At 49.7% G+C, this 24,706-nt stretch overlaps 1 protein-coding gene across 1 annotated transcript; it reads right to left on the reverse strand.

Annotated features, from left to right (window-relative positions):
- Nucleotides 1-8,784: 8,784 nt before the first annotated feature.
- Nucleotides 8,785-14,213, reverse strand: LOC136321085 (HLA class II histocompatibility antigen, DM beta chain). The gene is made up of 6 exons (XM_066254163.1): nt 13,950-14,213; nt 13,021-13,302; nt 11,181-11,465; nt 9,658-9,774; nt 9,458-9,493; nt 8,785-9,127 (listed from the first exon to the last, which is right to left on the reverse strand). The coding sequence occupies exons 1-6, from the start codon at nt 14,029-14,031 to the stop codon at nt 9,111-9,113; spliced, it is 819 nt and encodes a 272-aa protein (XP_066110260.1). The 5' UTR covers nt 14,032-14,213; the 3' UTR covers nt 8,785-9,110.
- Between the last annotated feature and the right edge of the window lie 10,493 nt (nt 14,214-24,706).

The raw sequence follows: 24,706 nt of genomic DNA on the forward strand, positions 1-24,706 counted from the left end.
GAGTACTCTTAGTTTAGTCCAAAGTTGGTTTTTCCAGATGATGGTTCTTAAAATTAAGTTGTAATCCACTTTGGTTCTGGGAGGTGGAAGTTGGTACATCCTCCTACTCCATCGCCATCTTGCTGCTCCTCCGTACATCTGATTTTAAAATACATTCATACCTACAGTAATCAATACAGTGTGGTATTGGTGAAAGGACAGGCACATAGATCAATGGAACAAAATAAAGAATCAATCCAAAGTAGATCCAAGCAAATGTTCCCAACTGATGTGACAGAGGTGCAAAAGTAACTCAATGGCCCTGGCCAGCTAGCTAATCGGTAGAGCATTGGCCCAGCATGTGGAAGTCCCAGGTTCAATTCCCGGCCAAGGCACACAGGAGAAGTGCCCATCTGCTTCTCTACCTCTCTCCCTCTCCTTTCTATTTCTCTCTTCCCCTCCTGCAGTCAAGGCTTCATTGGAGCAATGTTGGCCCAGGCACTGAGGATGGCTCCATGGCCTCCGTGTCAGGCACGAGAATGGCTCCCAGTGGCAGCAGAGCAACGGCCCAGATGAACAGAGCATCGCCCCCTGGTGGGCATGTTGGGTGGATCCCTGTTGGGTGCATGCTGGAGTCTGTCGCTCTGCCTCCCCGCTTCTCACTTCAGAAAAATACAAAAACAAACAAACAAAAAAGAAGCAACTTAATGGAAGAAAGACTGCCTTTTCACCCAACTGAGCTGGAACAACTGAGAATTAATTTGCATAGAAGGAGGAAGAAGAAGAGGAGGAGGAAGACAGCTCCACTTACGAGAGACCATGGACTTAAATGTACATCGTAAACATTTTTCAAACAGAAGAAAATCCCCAGGATGTAAATAAAGCTAGGCAAAGAATTCTTAATGTTGACACCAAACACATTATTCATGAGAAGAAAACCATCAAGTTTGACTTCATCAAAATTAAAACCTTTTGCCCTGTGAAAGGCCTATGAAGAGGACAAAAAGACAAGCTACGTGGTGGACAGATGTTTGCAAGCCATGTATCCAACAAGAACTCTGTAGTATCTGAGACATACAGAAAACTCTCAAAACTCAACAGCAAGAGGCCTTGGCAGGTTGGCTCAGTGGTAGAGCGTCGGCCTGGTGTGCGGGAGTCCCGTGTTCGATTCCTGGCCAGGGCACACAGAAGAAGCGCCCATCTGCTTCTCCACCCCTCCCCCTCTCCTTCCTCTCTGTCTCTCTCTTCCCCTCCCGCAGTCAAAGCTCCATTGGAGCAAGGTTTGCCCCCGCTCTGAGGATAGCTCCGTGGCCTCTGCCTCAGGTGCTAGAATGGCTCTGATTGCGGCAGAGCAACGCCCCAGATGGGCGGAGCACCGCCCCCTGGTGTGCATGCGGGAGTCTGTCTGGCTGCCTCCCTGTTTCCAACCTCAGAGGAATACACACACACAAAAAAAAAACTCAACAGCAAGAAAAACACCCTAATTAGAAAATAGGAAAAAGAAACAAAGAGATATTTTCACGGAATAAAGTACATAGATGGCGCATAAGCACATGGAGAGATGTTTGTTAACAGCCTTTGGGTTCATGGAAATCAGAACAGCAATGGCATGTCACCACAAGCCTTTTAGGAGGGCAAAAATCCAAATACTGACAACACCAAGTGCTGGTGAGGATGCAGGAAAGAGCCGGGTCGCTCGCGCATGACTGGTACAGCCAGTCTGTAAAACAGTGCGGCGGTTTCTTTCACAAACTAAGCACGCAGCCAGCTACCAACACAATTCATCAATTACATTACTGGGCATTTATCTCAGGGAAATGAAGACTTATGTCCACATGAAAACCTGTTCATAGATGTCTGTAGCGGCTTTGTTCGTATTAGCTAAAACCTGGAAACACCCCCGGTATCCTTCCCCCAGCTGGGCTGTATCGCACCCGGGACTACAACTCAGCCATGAGGAAGTATATACATATATGCTACAGCCTCGTGCAATCCCCAGAGAAATCCGCTGAGAGCGGGGAAAAAACCCAAGGTTTTTCTAAAAGGTTATATACTGTGTGTTTCCATTTATAAAGTATTATTGAAATGACAAAATGACAGAAGTGAAAAACAGATTCGCTACTGCCAGAGGTTAAGGAGGTGTGGGGCATGGTTCGGGAGTATGGCTATAAGAAGGCAGTGTGAGGGACACTTGTGATGATAAAAGTGTTCTGTCGTTTGTATCAGTTTATCCTGATGGTGATATTGTACAGTCTTGCAAGATGTCACCATCACGGGAGACTGGGTAAGGGATACGGGGGATCTGTTCATACTGATTCTACAACGGCAGGCGAGTCCATGACCACCGCAAATTAAAAGTTTACTTACAATAATTCTGCAGCAAACATTGCAGTTCACGCAGAGCATGTAGTTGTGTTTCCTTCGACACGGAAAGGAAACACAACTCGTTGTCACTGCTGCTGATTAACACAGCGCTGCCGTGAAAAGGGAGAGTAAGCAAGAGTCTTGAGGATTAGAAAGCAATGTTTTCAGTGTTTGCTGATATTATTATCTACCTAGATAAGGAGAGAGAGAAAATGAGAGAAAGAGTGAGAGAAAAGAGAAGAGAAGGAGACAGATTATCCAAAACAAATAAACCACCAAAATCAGAGAACCCAGCAGAGTTGCCCCGTATGTGACCAACCGGCAAAACACTGGTTCGTTTCTAATGCCTGCGAATAATACATCTCGTAAGGGGTTAGTATTTAACATAGTTAAAGAACCTCCACAACTCAACAACAAATAAGACTGCACACATACAAAAAAAAATGTTAATAGGCAAAGGACTTGAATAGACATTTCTCCAAAGATGATATAAAAATGACCAACGAGCACATGGAAAGACGCTCAAGATCACTGTTCACTAGAGAAATGCAAATAAAAACCACAGTCATGTATCACTTCATAGCCATTAGGTGGCTACTATATATATATATATATGCAAAGCAGGGACTTGCCCTGGCCAGTTGGCTCAGTGGTAGAGCATTGGCCTGGTGTGTGGAAGTCTTGGGTTTGATTCCTGGTCAGGGCACACAGGAGAAGCGCCCATCTGCTTCTCTACCCTTCCCCAGCTCCTTCCTCTCTGTCTCTCTCTTCCCCTCCCGCAGCCAAGGCTCCATTGGAGCAAAGTTGGCCCAGGCACTGAGCATGGCTCCATGGCCTCCACCTCAGGCGCTAGAGTGGCTCCGGTTGCAGCAGAGCAACGCCCTAGATGGGCAGAGCATAGCTCCCTAGTGGACATGCCGGGTGGATCCCGGTCGGGCGCATGCAGGAGTCTGTCTGACTGCCTCCCTGCTTCTAACTTCAGAAAAATACAAAACAAACGAACAATCAGGGACTTGAAGACGTGTTTGCACACCCATATTTATAGCAGCACTATTCACAATAGCCAAGAGGCGGAAGCAGCCCAAGTGTCTATAGATGGATTACTGGATAAAGAAAATGTGGAACATACATAAATCGCAATGTTATTCAGCTTTAAGAAAGGAAAGCGATCCTGTCAGATGCTACAATGTGGATAAACTTCAAGGATATTATACTAAGTAAAATGAGCCAGTCACCGGAAAAGAAACACTGTAAGATTACACTTCTCTGAAGTAAGTCAAGTCAAGTTCATAGAAACAGAGGGTAGCGTGGTGGTTGCTGGGGGCTGGGGAGATGGGATGGGGAGACATTTCCTGGGCACAGAGCTCAGTTTTGCACGATGAAAAGGTTTGGGAGATCTGCTGCACAGCAATGTGGGTGTCCTTACCGCTACTAAAATGCATATTCAAAAATGATTAAGATGGTAACTCTAAGTTATGTGGCTTTTACCACAATGTTGAAACATTGGTTACATTTTTAAAAATTGATTCCATTTCTATATATCAGAAATAACTGATTTGAAAGTAAAAATACAATGATATCAATCAAAATAGCAGCAAAAGCTATAAAATGTCTAAAAATTAACTGAGTATACATAGGACCTCAGTGGAAAAGTGAATTTTAAAAAGCTTAATAAAGCCCTGGCCAGATGGCTCAGTTGGTTAGAGCACTGTCCTGATACACAAAGGTTGCTGGTTCAATCCCTGGTCAGGCACATACAGGAACAAATTAATGTTCCTGTCTCTCTCTCTCTCTCCTTAAAAAAAAAAAATAGCTTAATAAAGAGCAAACACAATGGGCCCTGGCCGATTGGCTCAGTAGTAGACCCGGCGTGTGGAAGTCCCAGGTTCAATGCCTGGTCAGGGCACACGGAGAAGCACCCATCTGCTTCTCCACCCCTCCCCCTTTTCTCTCTCTTTCTCTCTCCCATCCTCCCCTCCTGCATCCAAGGTTCATTTGGAGCAATTTGGCCCCAGGCACTGAGGTGGTTCCCTGGCCTCTGCCTCAGGTGCTAAGAAGAGCTCAGTTGCCCCAGATAGGCAAAGCATCGCCCCCTGGTAGGCATGCCAGGTGGATCCTGGTCCAGTGCATGCGGGAGTCTGTCTGTCTCTGCCTTCCCTCCTCTCACTAAATTTAAAGGAAGGGAGGAAGGGGAAGGAAGGAAGGGAGGAAGGAAGGAGGGAGGGAGGGAGGGAGGGAAGGAAGGAAGGACACAATGCGTTACACGAACCTGGGGGGGTGGGGAGAACCAGAAACGTGTCCTCCCAGGCCAGCAGCAGAAAGTCTCCTGCCACTGAGGTCTCGTCCTTGTCCAAGGCCAAAGGAAGCCCACATTTTGTATCCTTTCCTCCGACCTTGGTTTCTTTCCTTCATATTGCAAATGTGCCAACTGTCCTCCAGCCGTCCTTCCGGATGCACTCTCCTCCGCCCCGGTGACTGCCCGGTGCTGGCCTGAAGGACACCACCGCCCCCGAGCGCCTTGCTTCAGCATAGAGGAGGGCAAGGTCAGGGTTTCTGTTCCCTTGGCTCCCCGCCTGTGAGGTCACCTTGGACTGGCTGTGTCCCTGGGCTGAAGGGACTCGCTGTGGCAAGGGGCTGAGTCTGTAGAGCTTGCTGCCCTGCTGAGCAGATGACCCCTCCAGCCCCTTGTCCCTTCAGGTGGTGGGGCCGTGGGAGCCCAGCTGCTGCCGCAGGTCACGGAACCAGCCGTCACCCGTCCCTGTAGACCAGGGGTCCCCAAACCTTTTACACAGGGGGCCACTTCACTGTCCCTCAGACCATGGGAGGGCCGGACTATAAAAAAAAAACTATGAACAAATCCTTATGCACACTGCACATATCTTATTTTAAAGTAAAAAAACAAAACAGGAACAAATACAATATTTAAAATAAAAGAACAAGTAAATTTAAATCAACAAACTGACCAGTATTTCAATGGTAACTATGCTCCTCTCACTGACCACCAATGAAAGAGGTGCCCCTTCCGGAAGTGTGGCGGGGGGCCGGATAAATGGCCTCAGGGGGCCGCATGCGGCCCGTGGGCCGTAGTTTGGGGACCCCTGCTGTAGACACTTTCTCGTCAATGGACTCTCCTTGAGCCGGTCTTACATGCCTGTGGGTGCCCTCTTTTCTGTTGTGGTCCTGATACAATGAAAGCCATTTATTTCTTCATCAGTTACTGGCCCAGACCAGTCTGGCCAGGGGTTCTGGGAAAGCCTCAGATGAGATGGAGAAGTGAGACAGGAAGGCTCGGGAGGGCCAGTGAGCGCTCTGTGGGTCTGGGGCCTCTCCGCTCTCTGCAGCCCCCGGGGACTGGTCTGGCTGAGGGGTGGCAGGCAGCCCCAGGCGGTGTGAGGGCTCTCGGGGATGACAGGCTCTCTGCTCAAAACCAAAGTGGGGATGGTGTTAGACTCCACACTCGTCTGTCACCCAAATATAATTTTCCTAAATAAACATTGAGATTAAGTGCCAACCCTGTCTCTGTCTCTCACACGAATGTGTACGTGAGTGTGGAAGCGGGGAGAACCTGGACACAGGAGTGTGCTCCCCCCCAGGAAACACGCTGAGGGCCCGCCCTCGCTGGACGGGTGGGCTTTGTCCCCCATTGCTTTTTAAAGGTGCAAAGAAAAACCCCAAACTTGAAGTCAACACATTTCTCTAAAGCAGGGGTATCGCTCCCAGGGTTAAAGATTCTCCCTGCACTGTGCGTGCTCCCGGACACACAGCCAGTTCTTCTACACGTGGGGAGCGGGGGACATGACCTTCAAAGTCAACTCCAGCTCCAAGGCCAGCTTTCAAAACAAGCAAGACATTGAAGGGAGAGGACTGTGTGTTGTGCCACATGGATTAGATAGCCCCAAACCCAACTCTCTCTCTCTCTGACACACACACACACACACACACACACACACACACACACGCCCCTTTCTGGCATTTCGTTATGGTCCACATTCTCCTGTCCCCACGCAGCCCTGGAGCTGGCCGCTGTTACCCCTCCTCCTCCTCCCTACCAGGCACCGGTCACTCCCCTGTGTAATGACACGTGCACCCTCCTTTTTCTCCCCGTTGTATCATCTGGCATCCTGGGTCCCTGGAAACCTACGGGGCACTGTTTCCTGCCCCCCATCTGGATGGGGACAGCCTTTCCTATCAAGCAAAACTCTCAAGGTGCGGGCAGAGGAAAGCCTGCACGGGAGGGAGTCTCCGGAGGAAATTGTCCACTTAGCTGACCCTCTGCTTCTGTCCCCTGGGGAGTCCCACCGCTTGGCTTCCCACTGCTGTGACCAGATCCAACCCTTCCGATGTGCAGCTTCCTCAAAACCAGCCAGGCACAGACGAGACCAGAGCCCCACCCCCGGACTAGACCAGAATTTCAGACGGAATTTGCTTTGTCAAACAAACAAAAACAAGAACAGTGAGTGGAAAATGGAAAATGAAACAACATGACAAGACTTCAGACAGGAAGTTATTCGAGAACACCCAGAGTCGTTTACATGATGCCCAAACTAATTAAGGAAATGCTATATAAAAACTTAAAATGAAACATAAAACTGACACAGTTTATGGAGACAAATTTCTGAGCCTCCATTTCCCGATGAGCTCTGCAGGGGCCCAGAGAATACCCGTTTTGAGTTCAGGAGCACTTTTTCGACCCGCTGACTTCTTCAGGAAACGCTATTCAGACCTGAAGCCCCGAGCACAAGGGTCTTTCTGGGGGAAACTGTGGGTGTGGAGGTCAAGGCACTGGCTGGACAGACACTGGGCACTTATTTCGGACACCAAGTCAGTGTGAACGTTGCTACACCCTCTCCTTTGCAGGCCCCCAACAGCATAGAAACTGTTCAAGGGTGAAGGGACCTAGCCCCCATGACCACCCCTCCCACTCACCCTCCCACCCACAATAGTGGACAGCAGCACACAGAAGGATCCCACAGCCTCCTGACCCTTTCCCGAATTAATCAGATTCTGATCCTATGTGTTCCTATATAGATACCCCCACCAAAACATCCTCCGTCAACCGTGTCCTCCCTCCAAAGTACTCTGTTAGCCTAAGTTCCTCTCTCACTTGTCATCATTTCTGGGTGTTTGTTTGTTTGTTTGTTTGTTTGTTTTTTAAGTGAGAGGAGGGGAGATAGAGAGACAGACTCCTGTATACGTTCTCAACCAGAATCCACTCAGCAACCTCATCTAGGGCTGATGCTCAAATCAACCGAGCTATTTTTAGTGCCTGAGGCCAATGCCTGGATCAGCAGCCATCCTCAGTATCCAGGACTGACGCTGAAACCAGTCAAGCCACTGGCTGCAAGAGGGAAGTGAGAAAGAAGAGAGAGGAAGAGGCGGGGAGAGAGAAGCAGATGGTTGCTTCTCATGTGTGCCCTGACGGGGGATCAAACCCAGGACGCTCTACCATCGAGCCAACAGGCCAGGGCCGCCCATTTCTGTTTCTTTCTTTCTTTTCTTTTCTTTTCTTTTCTTTTTTTTTTTTTTTTGCCTGAATTCCAGAAGCCAACTGTAATTCCAAGAACAGTTCCACAGCCCAGCGTTCTCTGTCCAGCAGGTGTCGCCCTTCCCTGGACACAGACAGCACCGGGCTTCTGCAGTTTGAAGTTGCTCCAACAGTGGCTGTCCCTTGGGTTTGGGGTAGAAAGATCCTGTGGGTGCTCACCAGCACGCGGGGGGGGGGGGGCTTAGAATAGAGCCAGCTAGTGATGTCTGGCTCAGGTAGACAAACACCCTGTAAAGAATGTGTTCTTTGGACTTGGACAAGTTATCGAACCTGTCTGACCCTCACTGGCTCCGTGTGTGCGAGGTGGAGAGGTGGAGGGAGACAGTCTGTTCCTGGCGCGATACAAGCATAAAGGTCTCAGCGCAGGGCTGGGTCCTCATGGGCACTCCGGCTACGTACCCTTCTTTCCCCACTTAGGCCGAGGGAGAAGCCACCGGCCAGAACTGAGATCTGAACTTAAGCTCCGCCCCCTGGATCCTGACTCTCCGAGCGTCTGTGTCAGGGTCGTGGTGAGAACCTCCAATGAAATAACGCACCTAAAGCACCTGGTACGACTCCTGGCCCAGAAAGGTGACTGATAATCATGTCAGTCTTGCGGCTTGCTTTTGTGTCAGGCCATGTTCTTAGCTATTATTTACAAGTATGCGCTCCTGTCGTCCTCAGGGGTTCCATTATGAAGTAAGTGAGATAGGCTGTTAGTCCCTGACCCTACCTTGCTCTGTGAATCCCTCCCACCACAGAGTAAGGTATAAATTTAAACCTGCCCCAAATCCTGTCTTTCTCGATGGAGAAATGGGAGAGGACTCCTTCCACTCAAGTAGGAGAGAGGCAGTCCCCGCCCCCCACCCTGCCCACAGTCCCTCCCCGGCGCCCCAGGAAAAGGCCGGAAGGCAGTACTTCCACCAGAGTTTATTCCTCAGAGATGTCACCAGGGACTCACTGACCTCCCTCTGTGTCACAGTGGGGCCCCAGGAGTGCCTTCGGCCTTCCTCCCCAGATGACGTTCGCCAGGGCAATGAGGCCTTGGACAATCACGTGGTTAGGGAATATTCCCGGAAATGAGTCCCCCAAATTCCTAAGGTTTCCACGGGGAGGAGAAGTGGACGGAGAACCCCCAGAGTCCACGAAGCACTGGAGGGTGTGAGGACGTTGGAGGGCACAGCGGCGTTACTCGGAGTCTGCCTCTCCTTCTCCCCTGGAGGGAAGTTGTAGAACCGTGCCTCTAGGACACGTGCTGACCTGCAGAAGAAATGAAAAGGAGATAACAGGGCTTCAAACCAACTCGACCCGTCACTTGCCTCTCTAACCTTCATGCCACAGCCCTGAATACAGTGATATGGAAAATTCTGGAGCCGCCTGCAGCCTCCTCCCTGTGTAGACACTCATTGGGTCGAAGGCAGTGTGTGTGTGGGGGGGGGGGGGGGGAGTATTCCTCTTTCTTGCTCCTATCCCAGCAATAGTGTCATAAATCATGCTCTTGGCCCCATCCTAGTGGAAGCTCATCCCTCCAATGAGCACCATTAGCTGAAACCCAGGACCAGTAGGCAAACAGACCAACACAGAGGTTACCTGCTGGATAAGTGGACCCAGGGAGGGCAGTATAACCTAGGAAAGGAAAATATTTGATTAGTTTTTGTGGGGGGAGGGGAAGCTGGCATTAATCACAGCAAGCGAGGTGGCGAGGTAGCGATGGGAGAAGCAATCACAGACAGAAAGGGGGCGGAGCCTGGAGCTGAGAGTGCCGCCAGCCGCTCAGGACGGTCACTCACCAGAGGAGCCAGCTCTCCGCCTGCTGAGCAAACCGAGGAAGAGGATGAAGAAGCCCAGGCCCAGAGTCGCTACAGACACAGACACCTTCACTGTCTGCACCCGGGACAGCCCAGGTGCTGCAAAAAAAAAACAAAAAAAAACAGAGACTCCCTGGAACCCATCTCTGCTGCTCCCTCCAAGAGCAACGTACTTACTTCCGCCTCTACCTAGCAGACTCAACGGTGCTTTATCCCAACCCCGAGGGTCTAGTTCGCACCAACTCACTCCTCAGAACTCCCACCCTGTGAATCTCTATTCCTAGAGCAACCCCGGGGGGCCCCCTGGAGTTAGCACCCCAGCTTCCAGTTCCTCTAGTACGATGGGGCCTCGCAAGGCACCCTACTTTCTTTCTTCACCCCAAAAGCACCCTCACCAAAGCATAAAGGGCTCCTCATCGCCGTCTTCAATGATTGACCCCCTGGTGACAATGTTTGCTCCCTTCCTCGCTCTGTTTGAGTTTTTCCTCCTATTGAGACGTCTTTCCGCCTTTCCTAACTTCCGGTGGCTCTAGTCCATGATTATGTGTCTCTTCCCTGTCCACATCCAGACTGTCCGTGCGTGCGCCCAGATCCCGTCTGCACCCCACTTCACAACCTTAGAGCTGACCCTGCTCTAGACCCTGTCCCTCCTGGATTCCGTGAAGGAGACACACTGGGTGGGCTGTGGAGGGAGACTTCCCCCAGAGAGCTCAGCTGAGCCTGTGGGTTCCGCTCTCTGCTCCTCACGCCCTTCCCAGCCTCCCAGCAGGACACACGCTCCCCACAGGGGGACGGCTGGTCTGAGCAGCCCAGTCTGGGATCCTGCTCCCTGGCCCTGTGTAGACACCCTTCCCCTTCCTCATTTCTTCCTCTTCTCTTTCCCAAGAATCCCCAAGTCTGTGTGTTAACTTCTCTCAGTTCTCTTAACTGCTTTCCATCCTGGGGTTTGAGCAATCATGCTAGGTCACTTGTTCATTACCCGCCAGGCCTGCACGCCCACGCGTCGGCCAGCCATGGATTTTCCTCCCTGACTGGCAGAGCAGCCCAAATTCAGCATTGCCCCCCGCCAGGAGAGAGTCCTCTCTCTTCCATAACCTTCTTCGTTTTCTCGGGTTCCCATTCCTGACCTGACGACACCAGAGTTGAAATCTGAGGACCCTCGAATATTGTATCATGACTTGGGGTTCTGAAATCTACATCCTCTTTTCAGGACAGTCATGCTCCCCTCCCACCCCCGGACAGGCACGGCATCAACCGCACCACCATTGCAACAACGACAAGAGCTCACTTTCCCTTCCTGCGCCCATCGCCCCATCTCCAGTCAGACACCCTCCAGACCCACTTCTCATTCGGGGCATCTCCCTCTCTACCTGCACCACCACGGGCCTCTCCACACCCCACTCCCTCTGCCGAAATATCTGAAATATCTGCGTTCCTTTCCAACCACCGGCTTGCAAGTAGCTCTCGGCCTGGACGCTGCTTCCTCCCTCGCGCCACGCACTTACTCCAGTCCTCACGGATGGGCTCAGGAGACCCAGCGTGCTCCACCTCACAGGTGTAGGTGTCCCCGAAGGAGGGGGTGGTGGCCAGATAGGACCGGGCCTGGTATGTCCAGTCTCCATTGGGCTGGGCGATCTTGTGGGCACTGCCATGAGGGGGGAGGAGCTGCCCGTTCCTCCTCCACGTGATGGTCACCTCCGCTGGGTAGAAGCCCCACACGTAGCAGGCCAGCATCACGGACTCCCTCGTGTTAAAAGGAGCAGTTTTGGCCACCTGCACAGACGGTGGCCCTGCATAGAGGAAAACGTGGTCACGAGGGAGGGAGGGCCTTTTTTCCACCCTGGTTTCCTTCCTTCTTTGATTCTTCCTGAATTTTGACGGATCGCCACCCTCCCTACTCCCACTCCAGGTCAATGCACATCCCTTTGAAAATGAGGAACCAGAATGTACTCCTGAGGCTCTCTTTCTTTTCTCTCACTCCTTCACGGCCCCTTCTTTTTTTCTTCTTCTCCAAAATTATGCTTGACCATGGTAAGTAGAAGCTGGGTGTGAGCTGCAGGCTGTCTCAGCAGTCACTGTATTTCCCCCAGCACACAGGCTAACAGCTGTCCAGAGTGGTCAGCTGGGGTTTATGGAAAGGTAGAAAAAGACTTCCATCCTCAAACCTCACATAAGAAATTAATTTGCTAAATAAAGCCCTTAAGGGAATAAGCCTAACTCAGGACCCTCTTAAACTTGGATAAGTAGACTCTAGTCATTGGCTCAGTGGATAGAGCATTGGCGTGTTGTATGGATGTCCCAGGTTCGATCCCTGGTCAGGACACACATGAGAAGGGACCATCTACTTCTCCACCCCTCCTTCTTCCTTTTCTCTCCCCCACCACTCCTCGCAGCCATGGCTCAATTGGTTCAAGTGTGGTCCCAGGCACTGAAGATAGCACCATTGGAGTGCACCAGCCTCAGGCACTAAAAATAGCTTGGTACTTGAGCATCGGCCCCAGATGGGGTTGCCAGGCAGATCTCAGTCAAGGCATATACAGGAGTCTGTCTCACTACCTCCCTTCCCCTCACCTAAAAATTAATTGGATAAGTATAGTTCAAATTAATGAGATTGTTAATGTTACTTTTTCTTTTACTAGTTTATTCTCCTAGGTGACCCTCCTACTAGTATGCTTCCATCTTGATGCTTTTTAAACAAAATCCAAGAACTTGTGTAAAAATGCAGATTCCCTAGCCTGCATCCCCAGATATTTTCAGTCCGTGGGTCGGCAGGGCTGTCAAGGGTTCCCCAGGCAATTCTAAGAAAGGTGGGTCAGGAACCACACCGCACCTCAGGACACAACACTCCGTCCTGGGAAGATCAAGTTTCCTTCTACCAACCTCAAGTCATTCTCAATGCAAGGGACTAAGGGTGAGAGGAGCCTACATCGTCGGAGGCTTTCCAAGCATCCCCACGCCTGGGTCCATCCCAGACCCAGACCATCAGCTCCTGGGACCGGAGGCACCTGGGCTCGGGAAAGCGGTTCCGGTTATTTGGACACACCCCCTGGTGGGAGGGGCCTCTGCCTCCTGAGGTGCGTGTCTAGGAGCAAGCCTGCAGACTGGCCCCGCAAGAGGTCCTTGCAGGCTCAAACATCACCTTCTCTCCTGTATTCCGCTCCACCCCTCCCAACCACCTAACGCCCCCTTTAGGGCCAATGCTCCCTCTCTCTACAGCTAGGTCCGCACATTTTCTGCCTTTTTTTTTCTGCCCCATTCTCAAACCGCTGGCCTGCTGAGGGATCCCCCTGGCCTCCTCTCCTCACGGTGCTTCCTGACAGCCCCTCCGCACCCCTCTCTCCTTACGTGTCCTGTGGGTCAGCTGACTCCAAAAGGGCTGTGTGAGTTTGGCACAGTTGTTGAGCCCGTCAGACAAGCGCTGGACCAGCTCATTCTGGTTGTTGAGGTAACTTGAGAGGTAAACAGCCAAGCCATTCAGCGCCCCAAATTCACAAGGGGCCATTGCTCTCTGCTGTGGATCCCAGCAGGTCAGCAAATCTTTGTTGAAGGAGATACAATACGTGAAATCCTGGGGAGTCCCGTCATCGTCCAGCACACAGGTGCTTTCCACGTGGGCCACAAAGCCACCTGCAGGAGCCAGAGAAAGGGGGCAGGTCGGGGGACCAGGCTCAGGGACACCCAGGGAGCCGGGCACAGGTTTCCAGCCTCAGGTAGCATCTACTGACCAAGCTCAGGTCCTGGAGTCCCCGGGAGCCCCGATTAAGGGACGAGATGGTAGTAGCAGAGATGTCTTTAGAACCCCTTTCTTCTCTATGGGAGACTAAGTATGGGGACAGGAGTGGCTCAAGATTATTGGCATGTTCAAAAACGACGATTTATAAAAGACTTTCCGCAAGGCACGTTATTAAGTGAGAAGAGGGGTCCAGGGAAAAAGAGTCAGCCTTGTCCTGTGCAGGCTGTTATTAAATAGTCACTCCGTGCACGTTTAGGAAGCGCTGGCTGTGTGCCAGGCTCCGTGGGACGGGGCGGGGACGCAGCAGACAAGACGGATGTGGTCCCTGCCTGCATTCCAGCAGAGCAGCTATATCATACAAATAGTTACACAGCTTAACTACAGTACCCTTAAAATTGCTACAGAGGGACAGGGCGAGTGTTATTGAAGCATATAACAGGGAGACAACCTAGTCTGGGGTGCCCACATTCAGTAATAAACCTGAACCCCCTCCCCCGGAAAGAGAGCAGAGAAAGCAGGTCCCAGGAAGGAGTGTCCTTACCTGCTCCGGTGCAGCCCAGGCTGAGACCCAGCAACAGCCGCAGAAGTGTGGTCATGATCGGCTCTGGGGAGGCCCAGGGCATTTGGACCCCTGGACCAGCTCTTCCAGGGGCCTTGAGTCTTCACCTGCCCCAGAAACCCCAGCCTGGGCCGCTGATCTCCAGACCCTGAGCAGAATACGATATTGCTCAGGCCCCTGGATCCCGGCTGATAAGCGATAGACACTGTAGATACTAACTTGTTCCTACCAGCTCATCCAAGTCGCGTCCCAAATTGAGGGCCGTCTGATTGGCTAGGCAGCCAGGAGCGAACGTGGAGACCAATCCGTGAGTGCTTCAGCCTAGCGTCATCAGTTACCAGGTAAGTCTTACCCTGCGCTAGGCTCTAAACAACTCCTGGTCTCTTTCTTTTTCTTTTTTTTAATTTTTTTTTTTTTAGACTTTATTTATTCATTATAGAGAGGAGAGAGAGAGAGAGAGAGAGAGAGAGAGAGAGAGAGAGAGAGAAGGGGGAGGAGCAGGAAGCATCAACTCCCATATGCGCCTTGACCAGGCAAGCCCAGGGTTTCGAACTGGCAACCTCAGTGTTTCCAGGTTGACACTTTATCCACTGCGCCACCATCTTTTTCTTTTTTTTAAATTTATTGTGTTTACATAGATTCAAGTGTCCCACCGAATATACCTCCCCCCACGCCGTGTTCCCCTTGGCCCCCCCTTTGCCCCCTCCCCCCAATGCCTTCCACCCTTCCCTCCAGGATTTGCTGTCCTGTTTTCTACAATGCTGTGTTATGTATATATAATTTCACTAATCTCTTTCCCTTCTCTGATCCCATCCTCTCATCCACTTTCCCTCTGACCCCTTTCCCTCTGGTCCCTTTGATCCCGCCTCTGCCTCTGTTCCATTCCTCAGTTCACATTGTTCATTGGTTTCCTCAACTGAGTGAAGTCATATGACATTTTTCTTTCTCTGCCTGGCTTCTTTCACTTAGCGTGATAGTTTCCATGTCCATCCATGTTGTCACAAAGGGTAAGATTTCCTTCTTTTTCATGTCCCCGTAGTATTCCATTGTGTATATGTACCACAGCTTTTTCCTCCACTCGTTCACTGAGGGACACTTGGGCTGTTTCCAGATCTTGGCTATTGTAGACAATGCTGCCATAAACTCGGGGGTGCATTTCTTCTTTTGAATCAGTGATGTGGTGGTCTTGGGGTATATTCCTAAAAGTGCATCTCTTTCTTAGTGACTCTTCCTGTGGAACAAGCAGCCTGCAGGTGGCTCTCTCCCTGGGTCAGTGGAGAGAGTACCCCCAGTATTCCCAGGACACATGTGGCCCATCCTGGCCACCGATGGAACTGTTTCCTCTCAATGTCCTCCCCAAACACGGGCTGCAGAACCTCTTTTGTTCCTTCACGGACGGTCACTTGGGAAGATATGCCGTAACCCCTGGTCTGCCCTGTCACCCAGCAGATGAAGGTCAAGGGCCCTTCTAGGGCAGGTGGCACAGGCAGGGCCGCTCCACCTAGGGCCAGGGACACCGGCCTGCAAGTCCCGCCCTGGGCCTGCAGTCTTCTGTTGTCCAGCCAGAGAGTCTCACTTCCTCCCTTCTGCTCTCTGGAGCAGAAGACCCGCTCCTCCTACGCTCTGACCCATCTCCGGCAGACCGCAGCCGAACTCCACTTAAACCGCTTGGCAAATAGTTGGTGATGGGGCCCCGTGCCCAAAGCCCACCTGTCTCCCCCAAGTTCAAAACCCCCATGTGTGTTTTCCCCCCTGGTCCTATGGGAGCTGGGGAAGATCCCTGAATTATAAAACCACAGGGAAAGTAAGATAAACCTTCCCTAGTTTTTTCTTCCACTGGAAAAAAACAGATTTTATTTATTATTTATTGTTTTTTGTTTTATGTTTTTAAATCTTTTAAAAATAAGAGAAGGATAGATAGATCCCCGCATGTACCCCGACTGAGATCCACCAGGCAAACCCCACCTGGGGCCGATTCTCTGTCCATCTTGGGCCATGCTCACAGTCGGAGCTACTTTTAGCGCCTGAGGCAGAGGCTCCAAGGAGCCATCCTCAGTGCCAGGGCTGATGTGCTTGAACCAACGAGGCACAGTTTCGAGGGGGAGGAGGGTGGGAAGAAGCAGATGGTCACTTCTCCTGTGTGCCCTGACTGGGAATTGAACCCGAGATGTCCGTACACCCAGCAGACAGTCTATCACTGAGCTAACCAGCCAGGGCTGAAAAAGACAGATTTTAGAAAAGCAATCCTTTCGCCTATCCCATTGTAAACTATATGCCATTGGTGGCTTTTACCCTCACAAATTTACAACCCTAACTTAGTTTGTCTCTGCTCCTCAATAGTTTTCAGGGCTGCCTCCTCTCACCTTGGTTTCTGAAAGTCCTTGGGTTTGGCCTCACCTGTGGTGGCGCAGTGGATAGAGCCCGGACCTGGAACGCTGAGGTTGCTGGTTCGAAACCCTGGGCTTGCCCAGTCAAGGTCCATACAACAAGCGAGCAACAAACAACTAAAGTGATGCAACTCTGCTTCTCGCTTACCCCCCCCTCCACTCCGTGAAATCAATAAATAAAATCCTTTTTTTAAAAAAAAGCTCTTGGATTTGATTTAATAGTGAATTAAATGAAAGAGGATTAGTGAGGAGCACCATCACCACACATGTCTGTCCTCCCCCAAAGTCCCTGACTCCAAGAAATGTCTGACATTTGTGAAGAGAAAAATAGCATGCACCAAACATAATACTAAGATGAACGAATATCAGCAACAAAAGACTTGTTTCATATAACTGAGCTTCACGGAAGGCGGGCTCATATTCCCCGCCGCCCACACTCCTGTCCTCACCCTGGTGAGGAGACTGTTCCAGGCCCTGGCCGGGTGGTTCAGTGGTACAGCATCGGCCAGTTGTGTGTCCGTCCCATGTTTGATCCCTGCTCAGGGCACACAGGAGAAGTGACCATCTGGTTCTCTTCCGCCCCCTCTTCCCTTTCTCTCTCTCTCTTCCCCTCCCGCAGCCAGTGGCTCAGCTGGGTCCAGTGTCAGCCCTGGCGCTGAGGACAGCTCGGTTGATTCGAGCATGGGCCCCAGATGGGGGTTGCTGGGTGGATCCTGGTCAGGACACATGTGGAAATCTATCTCTCTTTCATTCATTTAAAAAAAAAAAAAAAGGAAAAGGAAAAGAATGTTCTAGACTCTAACTCCTCTAGTGAACCATCAAGTGTGTTGGAGTGGGCAGAAAATGGGGTGTGGAGTCCAAAATCTGTTGAGCTTCTACTTTGCGACAGATACGATCCTAGGCAGACCTTTTACGTGCTGCCCCGTTTAATCTTTTTCTTTCCTTTTTATTGAATCTATTGGGGTGACATCGGTGAACAAAATTATACAGGCTTCCGGTGCACAATCCCACAACACGTCATCTGTACGCTGTGTTGTGTGTTCACCGCCCCAAGTCTTCTCTCCTTCATCACCACTTGTCTCTCCATCCCCTTCTCCACGTCCCCTACCCCCCAGTCAACACACTCTTGTCCATATCCACGAGTTTCTTTATTTTTTGCTCAATCCCTCTCCCCCGCCAGCTCTCTAACACGCCCCTCCCCCACCAGCTGTGGGCCTGCTCTTTCTCTGAGTCTGTCTCTAACTTGCTGTTGGTTCATTTTATTCATTAGATTCCACATGTGAGTGAAATTGTCTTATTTAATCCTAAAAGACCTGTTCATTGTCGTCATCTTACAGTTTTGGAAATAGGTCCAAAGAGACACACACCTAAGGCCTAGATGTACACACACACACACACACACACACACACACACACACACACTGCCTCCTGGGACTGAGACAGCCCAAATAACTAGTGGCGGCCTCCGCTGAGAAAGGGAGAAAAGGAAGAGCCACGGGATCCACCCAAATCTTGTCCTTCCTGTTCTCAGAATTCTTCGGCTCCTAGAACTAGCGCCTCTTCCACTTTCTCTTTTAAGGGTTTCAAAATGGGTGAGTTCTCCCACACACGCACACATCTCCCTGATCTCCTCCCCGCCCTCTGGGTAGGAGGGAGCCTAACGTTGCAGGCACTAGGTCTTGAGATCCTTTTCATTGTTGACTAAGCTTGGCCTGGCGCGGGAACTGCTCGCTGTGTGTGGTCCTGCGGCCGCACCTGAGTGGCTCTCCGCCCGCTGGGCCCCGCGCACGCGCACTGAGGCCAGGCGGAGTTCCCTCCCGTGCCTCGGTCCCTGCCCCGGCGGCTAAAGAAGATGTGAAACCTTAAGGCGGCCGCAAGCACAGTAGATTTCACTTCTCCATTAATGAGAAGACAGAGGGTGCTTTTTATAATAAAGAAAGAAAAACCCATGGACCTGTGCTCAGCGAAGCAGTTTCTTCCTTCCACTCTTCCTCTCAACCCTGTTTTGTTTTTTTACAGACATACTTCTGTCCCTCACCTCTAGTCAACACCCCCCCCAAAAAAATTTCAACTTCCCTGGCCATTGTTGGTGATTTGATAACTATGTATGCAGCACGAGGCCTGGGGGGGGGGGGGGGGGGGGGAAGAGCACCGGTTACAGACTAGGGGCGAGTTATATAGTGTTTGGGAGAGTGTTGGTCAAATAAGTTTGTAAATATGATATATATGTTTGCTCGCTTGTGACTTATATTGGGTGTGGGGGACAGGCTGTAAGCAGGCCAGGTCGTTGTAGCCTAAGGTTTGGTTTTGGGACTAAGCTTTTCCCCACACCCTTGACTGATTGTATGATCTGGGTGGTGCACTCTCATGAGGAATCCAAGAATGCCTTGGATAAGTGACTTTGTATCAGAGACTTCCTTGTTTGTATATTGGATTAAGGGATTATGGTTTTCTACACTATAAAGTGGGACAGACCAGGAGCTTGGACACACAGTTCCTGCTATCACAATTGCAGGGGCTTCCCTGATCCCTGGCCCTTCATGGGAAGAGCTGGTTTTCTGCTTTTCCCTTGTCTTCTTTTGTGGTTTGCCTGTCTTGGTGAGACACCAATAAATAGGATGGCCCCCCATCCTCTGACTCCGCCATTTCTTTATCGTCTGCCCGAATCCAATGGGAACCTGCATGTGAATGGCCACGATGGCGGCTCCTGGCCTTAAAGTCACCTTAGTTAAAGTGAGCATGCAACAAGGCCAGTGGACTTAAAAGAGAAAAGAGACTCCATCATTGTGGCACCCTCCCCGTCGAGGGGGCCTGCAGGTGAGCCTGGAATATGGGCTGGGGTCTCGTCAGAGAAGAGGAGGCCGCGGCTCTCGGTCCTGGCGGCATAGCTGCATGAGCCTGGCCGAGTTATGAGAGGCTGTCCGGAGTCTGCCAGGAGCCCGGGCGGCTTCCACGCAAATGAGCTACCACGACGTCACGGGCGCTGCACGTTGAGGGAAGCCACAAACGCGGTCTCAGGCTCTTCCTGCGAGTATGGCCATGGCAAGAGATCTCTGCTGGGTACTTCCTAACGTCACTCCCGCGAAGTTCTCAGGTTTCTCTTTTGGACAGATGGTTTTAACTCAAACCTCTGCTTTATGAACTCAAAAGTTGCTCAACCCACCAATCATTTGTAACCTAAAACCAATAGCAGGAGACTAGTTGTGTGACTTCCTTCCATGTCTTTTCTTTTTTTCTTCTACTTTTCCAGGTGAGAGGAGGAGAGCTTGAGAGATAGACTCCCACGTGTGCCCGCAACAGGAATCCACCCGTTGGCAACCCCCATATGAAGGCAATGCTCTGCCCACCTGGGACCATGCTCACAACAGAGATATTTTTAGTGCCTGAGGGAGAGGCTCCACAGAGCCATGCCTGGGGCAATGCACTGGAACCAATCAAGCCATTGCTGCAGGAGGGGAAGAAAGAAAGAGAGAAGAGGAGCAGGAGGGGTGGAGAAGCAATGGGCACTTCTTCTGTGTGCCCTGACCGGGAATAAAACCCGGAACATCCACACACCTGGCCAAGGTTCTACCACTAAGCCAACCAGCCAATGCCATCCAATGTCTTTTCAAAACGATACACATCTGCACCCTGCCAGGATTACATGTGTTGGGCAGATAAAATGTATTATGCTCACTTTGTTAAAGATAACAAGAGGAGGCCGTCGCCCAGGTGATATTAGTGTGTGTTGGGGTGGGCTAAAGGCAGGTAGAATCCTTGTAGCCTGGGGCTTGGTTTTGGGATTAAGCCTTTCCTACCCTTTTTGATGTGGGCGGTACAATCCAATCATGCCTCAGAGAAGTGATTTTGTATTAGAGACTTCCCTATTTTATATATTGGATTAGAGGTTGTGAAGCTACACTATAAAATGAGGGTAGAACAAGAGCTTATGCGCGCTCTTGGTTCCTGAGATTATCATTAGAAGAGAGAGCAGAGGAGAGCAGCGGAAGGAGGCCACGTGGAGGAGGCCAGGAGAAGCAGCCAAGATGGTGGAGTGCTGAGTGAGATGCCAGTTTGTGTAGAGTTTGTATTTGGGATAAGGAAGGAGATGGGGAACTGAGGAGAATAAGTCTGGTGAGCTAGAAACCTTTGATTCTAGGAAACTCGGATAAGTCAGTGGCTTTGTGAGCACTGAATGTGACTGGGTTTTGGAGCCCAGTGTGTATTTTTACTTGCCCGCCGGGTGCAAGCTAGAATTAAAGACTATGGCCCATCAGTTTTTGGCTCCGCTGTTTCTTTAACGACTGTCCGAATCCAATGCGAACCTGCATGGGCCGGGTGGCGGCTGTGATGGTGGCCCTGGCCTTGGCTCCTGGCTTTACAACATGACTCCTGGTCTGCCCAACTTCATCCGCTCCTCCTCCCTCTCCCTCTTCCCTATCAGGGTTCGTGCTCTAAAGCCTGACCTTAGGGTTATAGTTGCTGTAACTAGTTCATCATCTTTCCATTCTGCAGCCAAAGTACTTGAACTACTAGAGAATATTCTATCTCATTTGTCACTGCAAATGTTATCTCCATTTTAACTATAAAAAAACAGAAGTAGAAGGAGATTACTGTTGCCCAGATTTACCTAGATCCTCAGGATTTATTATTATTATTATTATTATTATTATTATTGAGAGACAGAGACAGACAGACAAACAGGAAGGAAAGAGATGAGGAATACAAGCTCATAGTTGTGACACTTTAGTTGTTCTTGGATTGCTTTCTCATACATGCTTTGTCCAGGGGGCTCTACCTGAGCCAGTGACCTTGCTCAAGCCAGTAACCTAGGGCTCAAGTCAGTGACCTTTCGGCTCAAGTCAGCAACCATGGGGTCATGTCTATGATCTCACACTCAAGCTAGCAATCCCGCACTCAAGCCAGCAAACATGGGGTTTTGAACCTGGGTCCTCAGTGTCACAAGTTGCTCCATTCACTGCTCCACCACTTGGTTGGGCAGGATTTATGATTCTAAATCTTGCACTCCTAATAATCAATTTAAATAATTGAAAAATGCCAACAGTTTATAATAATAATAATAATAAATATATATCTAGAAATTAACATAAAACTATCAGAACTTTACAGGGGGAAACCTTTATTAAATTACATAAATGATGACTTCAAGAAGTAAAGAGACATACCTTTTTCATGGATGGGGCATCCTAACATAATGAAAAAGTCTATTTCCCTCATATCTCTAGCTGAAATAATGTCCCAACCAAAATCATAGCAAGATTTGGGGAGAACTTGACAAACTGATCCAAGAGTGTAAATGGAAATAAAGTTCATGATTATTTTAGACAATTTTGGTAAAGAAGAGCACATTTAAAACAATATGACAAACCATGGCCAGTTGGCTCAGTGGTAGAGCATCAGCCAGGTGTGTGGAAGTCCCGGGTTTGATTCCCAGCCAGGGAACACAAGAGAAGCAACCATCTGCTTCTCCACCCCTCTCCCTCTCTCTTCTCTCTTTCTATCTGTCTCTTCCTCTCCCACAGCCATGGCTCCATTGGAGCAAAGTTGGCCCAGGTGCTGAGGATGACTCCATGGCCTCTGCCTCAGGTGCTAAAACAGCTCAGTTGCCAAAAGAGCAACACCCTAGATCAGGCATGGCCAACATACAGCCCGCGTAATGAGTTTATGCGGCCCGCGATTACATTTTTAATATTCTCTGCACGATGCACTGTGGAAATGAAATAGGTGGTACTTTTAAATCGTTATACATAAACTACAATATCTTCAGTAATCTTCAGCTCAACTTATATTTGTGAACAAACTTTTTCTTTAATGAATCTAAATAAAAGTACAACAAGATCAAGATTGAATGATTTACATTCGGAGGCTGTGTTAAGAATAGCTACTACAAGTATAGAGCCAGATATTTAAAAAATAATAGGCGATGCAAAGCGCCTCAATACATCACATTAGTTTTTTTGTTAATTTATTGTACTAAATTACTTACATTTCTTCATAAACAAATTACATAATAAAATTTTGTTTACTTAAATGAATCATTTTTGTATTTAACATTTTTTAATTTTAATATTTTGTCTGGCCAGTGAAAAAAGTTTTCTTTCTAATCTGGCCCGGGGGCAGAAACTGTTGGCCACGCCTCCCCTAGATGAACAGGGCACCATCCAGTAAGGGGCTTGGCAGGTGGATCCTGGTCAGGGCGCATGTGGGAGTCTGTCTGCCTCCTCTCCTCCTACCGAAAAAAAATGTTTTTTTTCATAAAAAGAATTAGAATAAAATTGTCTTATGAAATGTGAGAGTGGAAACAGAAATATGCCTACATTAATATATTACATAATAAAATGTGATTTTAAATTTGTCAGTTGGTAACTAAATAAAGGTAGTTTGACTATTGCCTTATAACTTCTGTATCTCAAATTTTATATATTGAAATTTGTTCAAAATTTTAAAAATTATTCTCATTGAGAAAATGAAGTATTATTACCTTATCACTTTATATTCCAGAAAAAAATTTGTAACTTTACTGCTTGTGGCTGGGAAGGATTTCTCAAGGTTGTAAAAGCAGAAATCATATGGATTCTGAAGGTCAAAATTAAATCTATTCAAGGAAAAAAAATGTGTATACAGCCCTGGCCAGTTGGCTCAGTGGTAGAGCGTCGGCCTGGCGTGTAGAAGTCCCGGGTTTGATTCACGGCCAGGGCACACAGGAGAAGCGCCCATCTGCTTCTCTACCCCTCCCCCTCTCCTTCCTCTCTGTCTCTCTCTTCCCCTCCTGCAGCCGGGGTTCCATTGGAGCAAAGATGGCCCAGGCGCTGGGGATGGCTCCTTGGCCTCTGCCCCAGGCGCTAGAGTGGCTCTGGTCGCAACAGAGCGACGCCCTGGAGGGGCAGAGCATCGCCCCCTGGTGGGCAGAGCGTCACCCCTGGTGGGCGTGCCGGGTGGATCCCGGTCGGGCGCATGCGGGAGTCTGTCTGACTGTCTCTCCCCGTTTCTAGCTTCAGAAAAATACAAAAAAAAAAAAAAAAGTGTATACATTTAACTGATGAGCAGCAAATGGAAGGCCTTTGCAGTATTTATAATGACATAAGATTATCACACAGACTATATTAGAAGTCCCCGCAGATTCACAAGGAAGACAAGAACATACAATTTTTTAAAAAAAGAGAGAAGATGTGAATCGGCAACGCACAGAGTGAGAACCCTATGGAGAGACGCCAGTCTCACTAGTAATGAGAGAAAAGCACATTAAAACCAGGTACCCCTTGACACATGCTGTAGTGCCAACACCTGAGAGTCAGGTAAGTCCAGGAAAATGAGAACCGCCTTGCTCTGTTGGTGGGAGCATAAACTCTTCATGATCCCTGAATTATACAAATGTACAAATTAGTTGGGTGGGAAAAAATGTTAACATAAGCACTGAGGCAGGGTATCTTCGAGAGGAAAACCTGGGGGGAGTGCTTCCAAAGCTGGAGGACTCAGACCTGGAAGAGTTCATTCAATAGAGACCAATCAGGGCTGCAGGATTAGGAGAGGGTCATGGGCGAGGTCGAACTCGGGCTGGATCTATAGTGTTGGGTAAGGTTGGCTCAGTGGTAGAGCGTCGGCCTGGCGTGCAGGAGTCCCCGGTTCGATTCCCGGCCAGGGCACACAGGAGAAGCGCCCATCTGCTTCTCCACCCCTCCCCCTCTCCTTCCTCTCTTCCCCTCCTGCAGCCGAGGCTCCATTGGAGCAAAGTTGGCCCGAGCACTAAGGATGGCTCTGTGGCCTCTGCCTCAGGCACTAGAATGGCTCTGGTTGCAACAGAGAGACACCCCCCCCCCCCCGTGGGCAGAGCATCGCCCCCTGGTGGGCGTGCGGGGTGGATCCCGGTTGGGCGCATGCGGGAGTCTGTCTGACTGCCTCCCCGTTTCCAGCTTCAGAAAAATACAAATAATAAAAAAAAAAGGATAGGAACAGGCGGAACAGAAAAAGGAAAGTATCACAGAGGGAGGAGAAAGTCTGCCCAATGCCCTAAATTTAACGAAGACAGAGTGATATTGTCAAGGAAGAGGGAGAAAATGCATTCGTTGAATAGCGTTGATTCCTGCTGGGAAGAGTGGCTGATATATTTTATTATTAAAAGAGGGACCCTGAGTAGAGAAGGTCTTGAATGATTTTTGAGTAGTATGGTAAGTGACCGTCTAACAGACAAAAAGAAAAAGAAAGAAAAGTGTCAGTGTAACAGAATGCTTGCTGGGAAAGCACCCAGCCTAAGCCCGTCTTGTTCCAGATGAGGAATTTGAGGCCCAGAGAGAGGATGTGACTTGTGTAAGGTCACACAGCGTAACAAAAGCAGCTTTAAGGTTTGACTGGCAG

This window comes from Saccopteryx bilineata, chromosome 1 (genome assembly GCF_036850765.1).
Source record: "Saccopteryx bilineata isolate mSacBil1 chromosome 1, mSacBil1_pri_phased_curated, whole genome shotgun sequence".
Classification (NCBI taxonomy): Eukaryota; Metazoa; Chordata; class Mammalia; order Chiroptera; family Emballonuridae; genus Saccopteryx; species Saccopteryx bilineata.

Coding starts and splice junctions, on each gene's coding strand:
- LOC136321085 (XM_066254163.1), bottom strand. CDS start 14,031: ATGCCCTGGGCCTCCCCAGAGCCGATCATGACCACACTTCTGCGGCTG. Junction 11,466..13,020: donor TCAGCTGACCCACAGGACAC/GTAAGGAGAGAG, acceptor TCCTCTATGCAG/GGCCACCGTCTGTGCAGGTG. Junction 9,775..11,180: donor GCCCATCCGTGAGGACTGGA/GTAAGTGCGTGG, acceptor TTTTTTTTGCAG/CACCTGGGCTGTCCCGGGTG.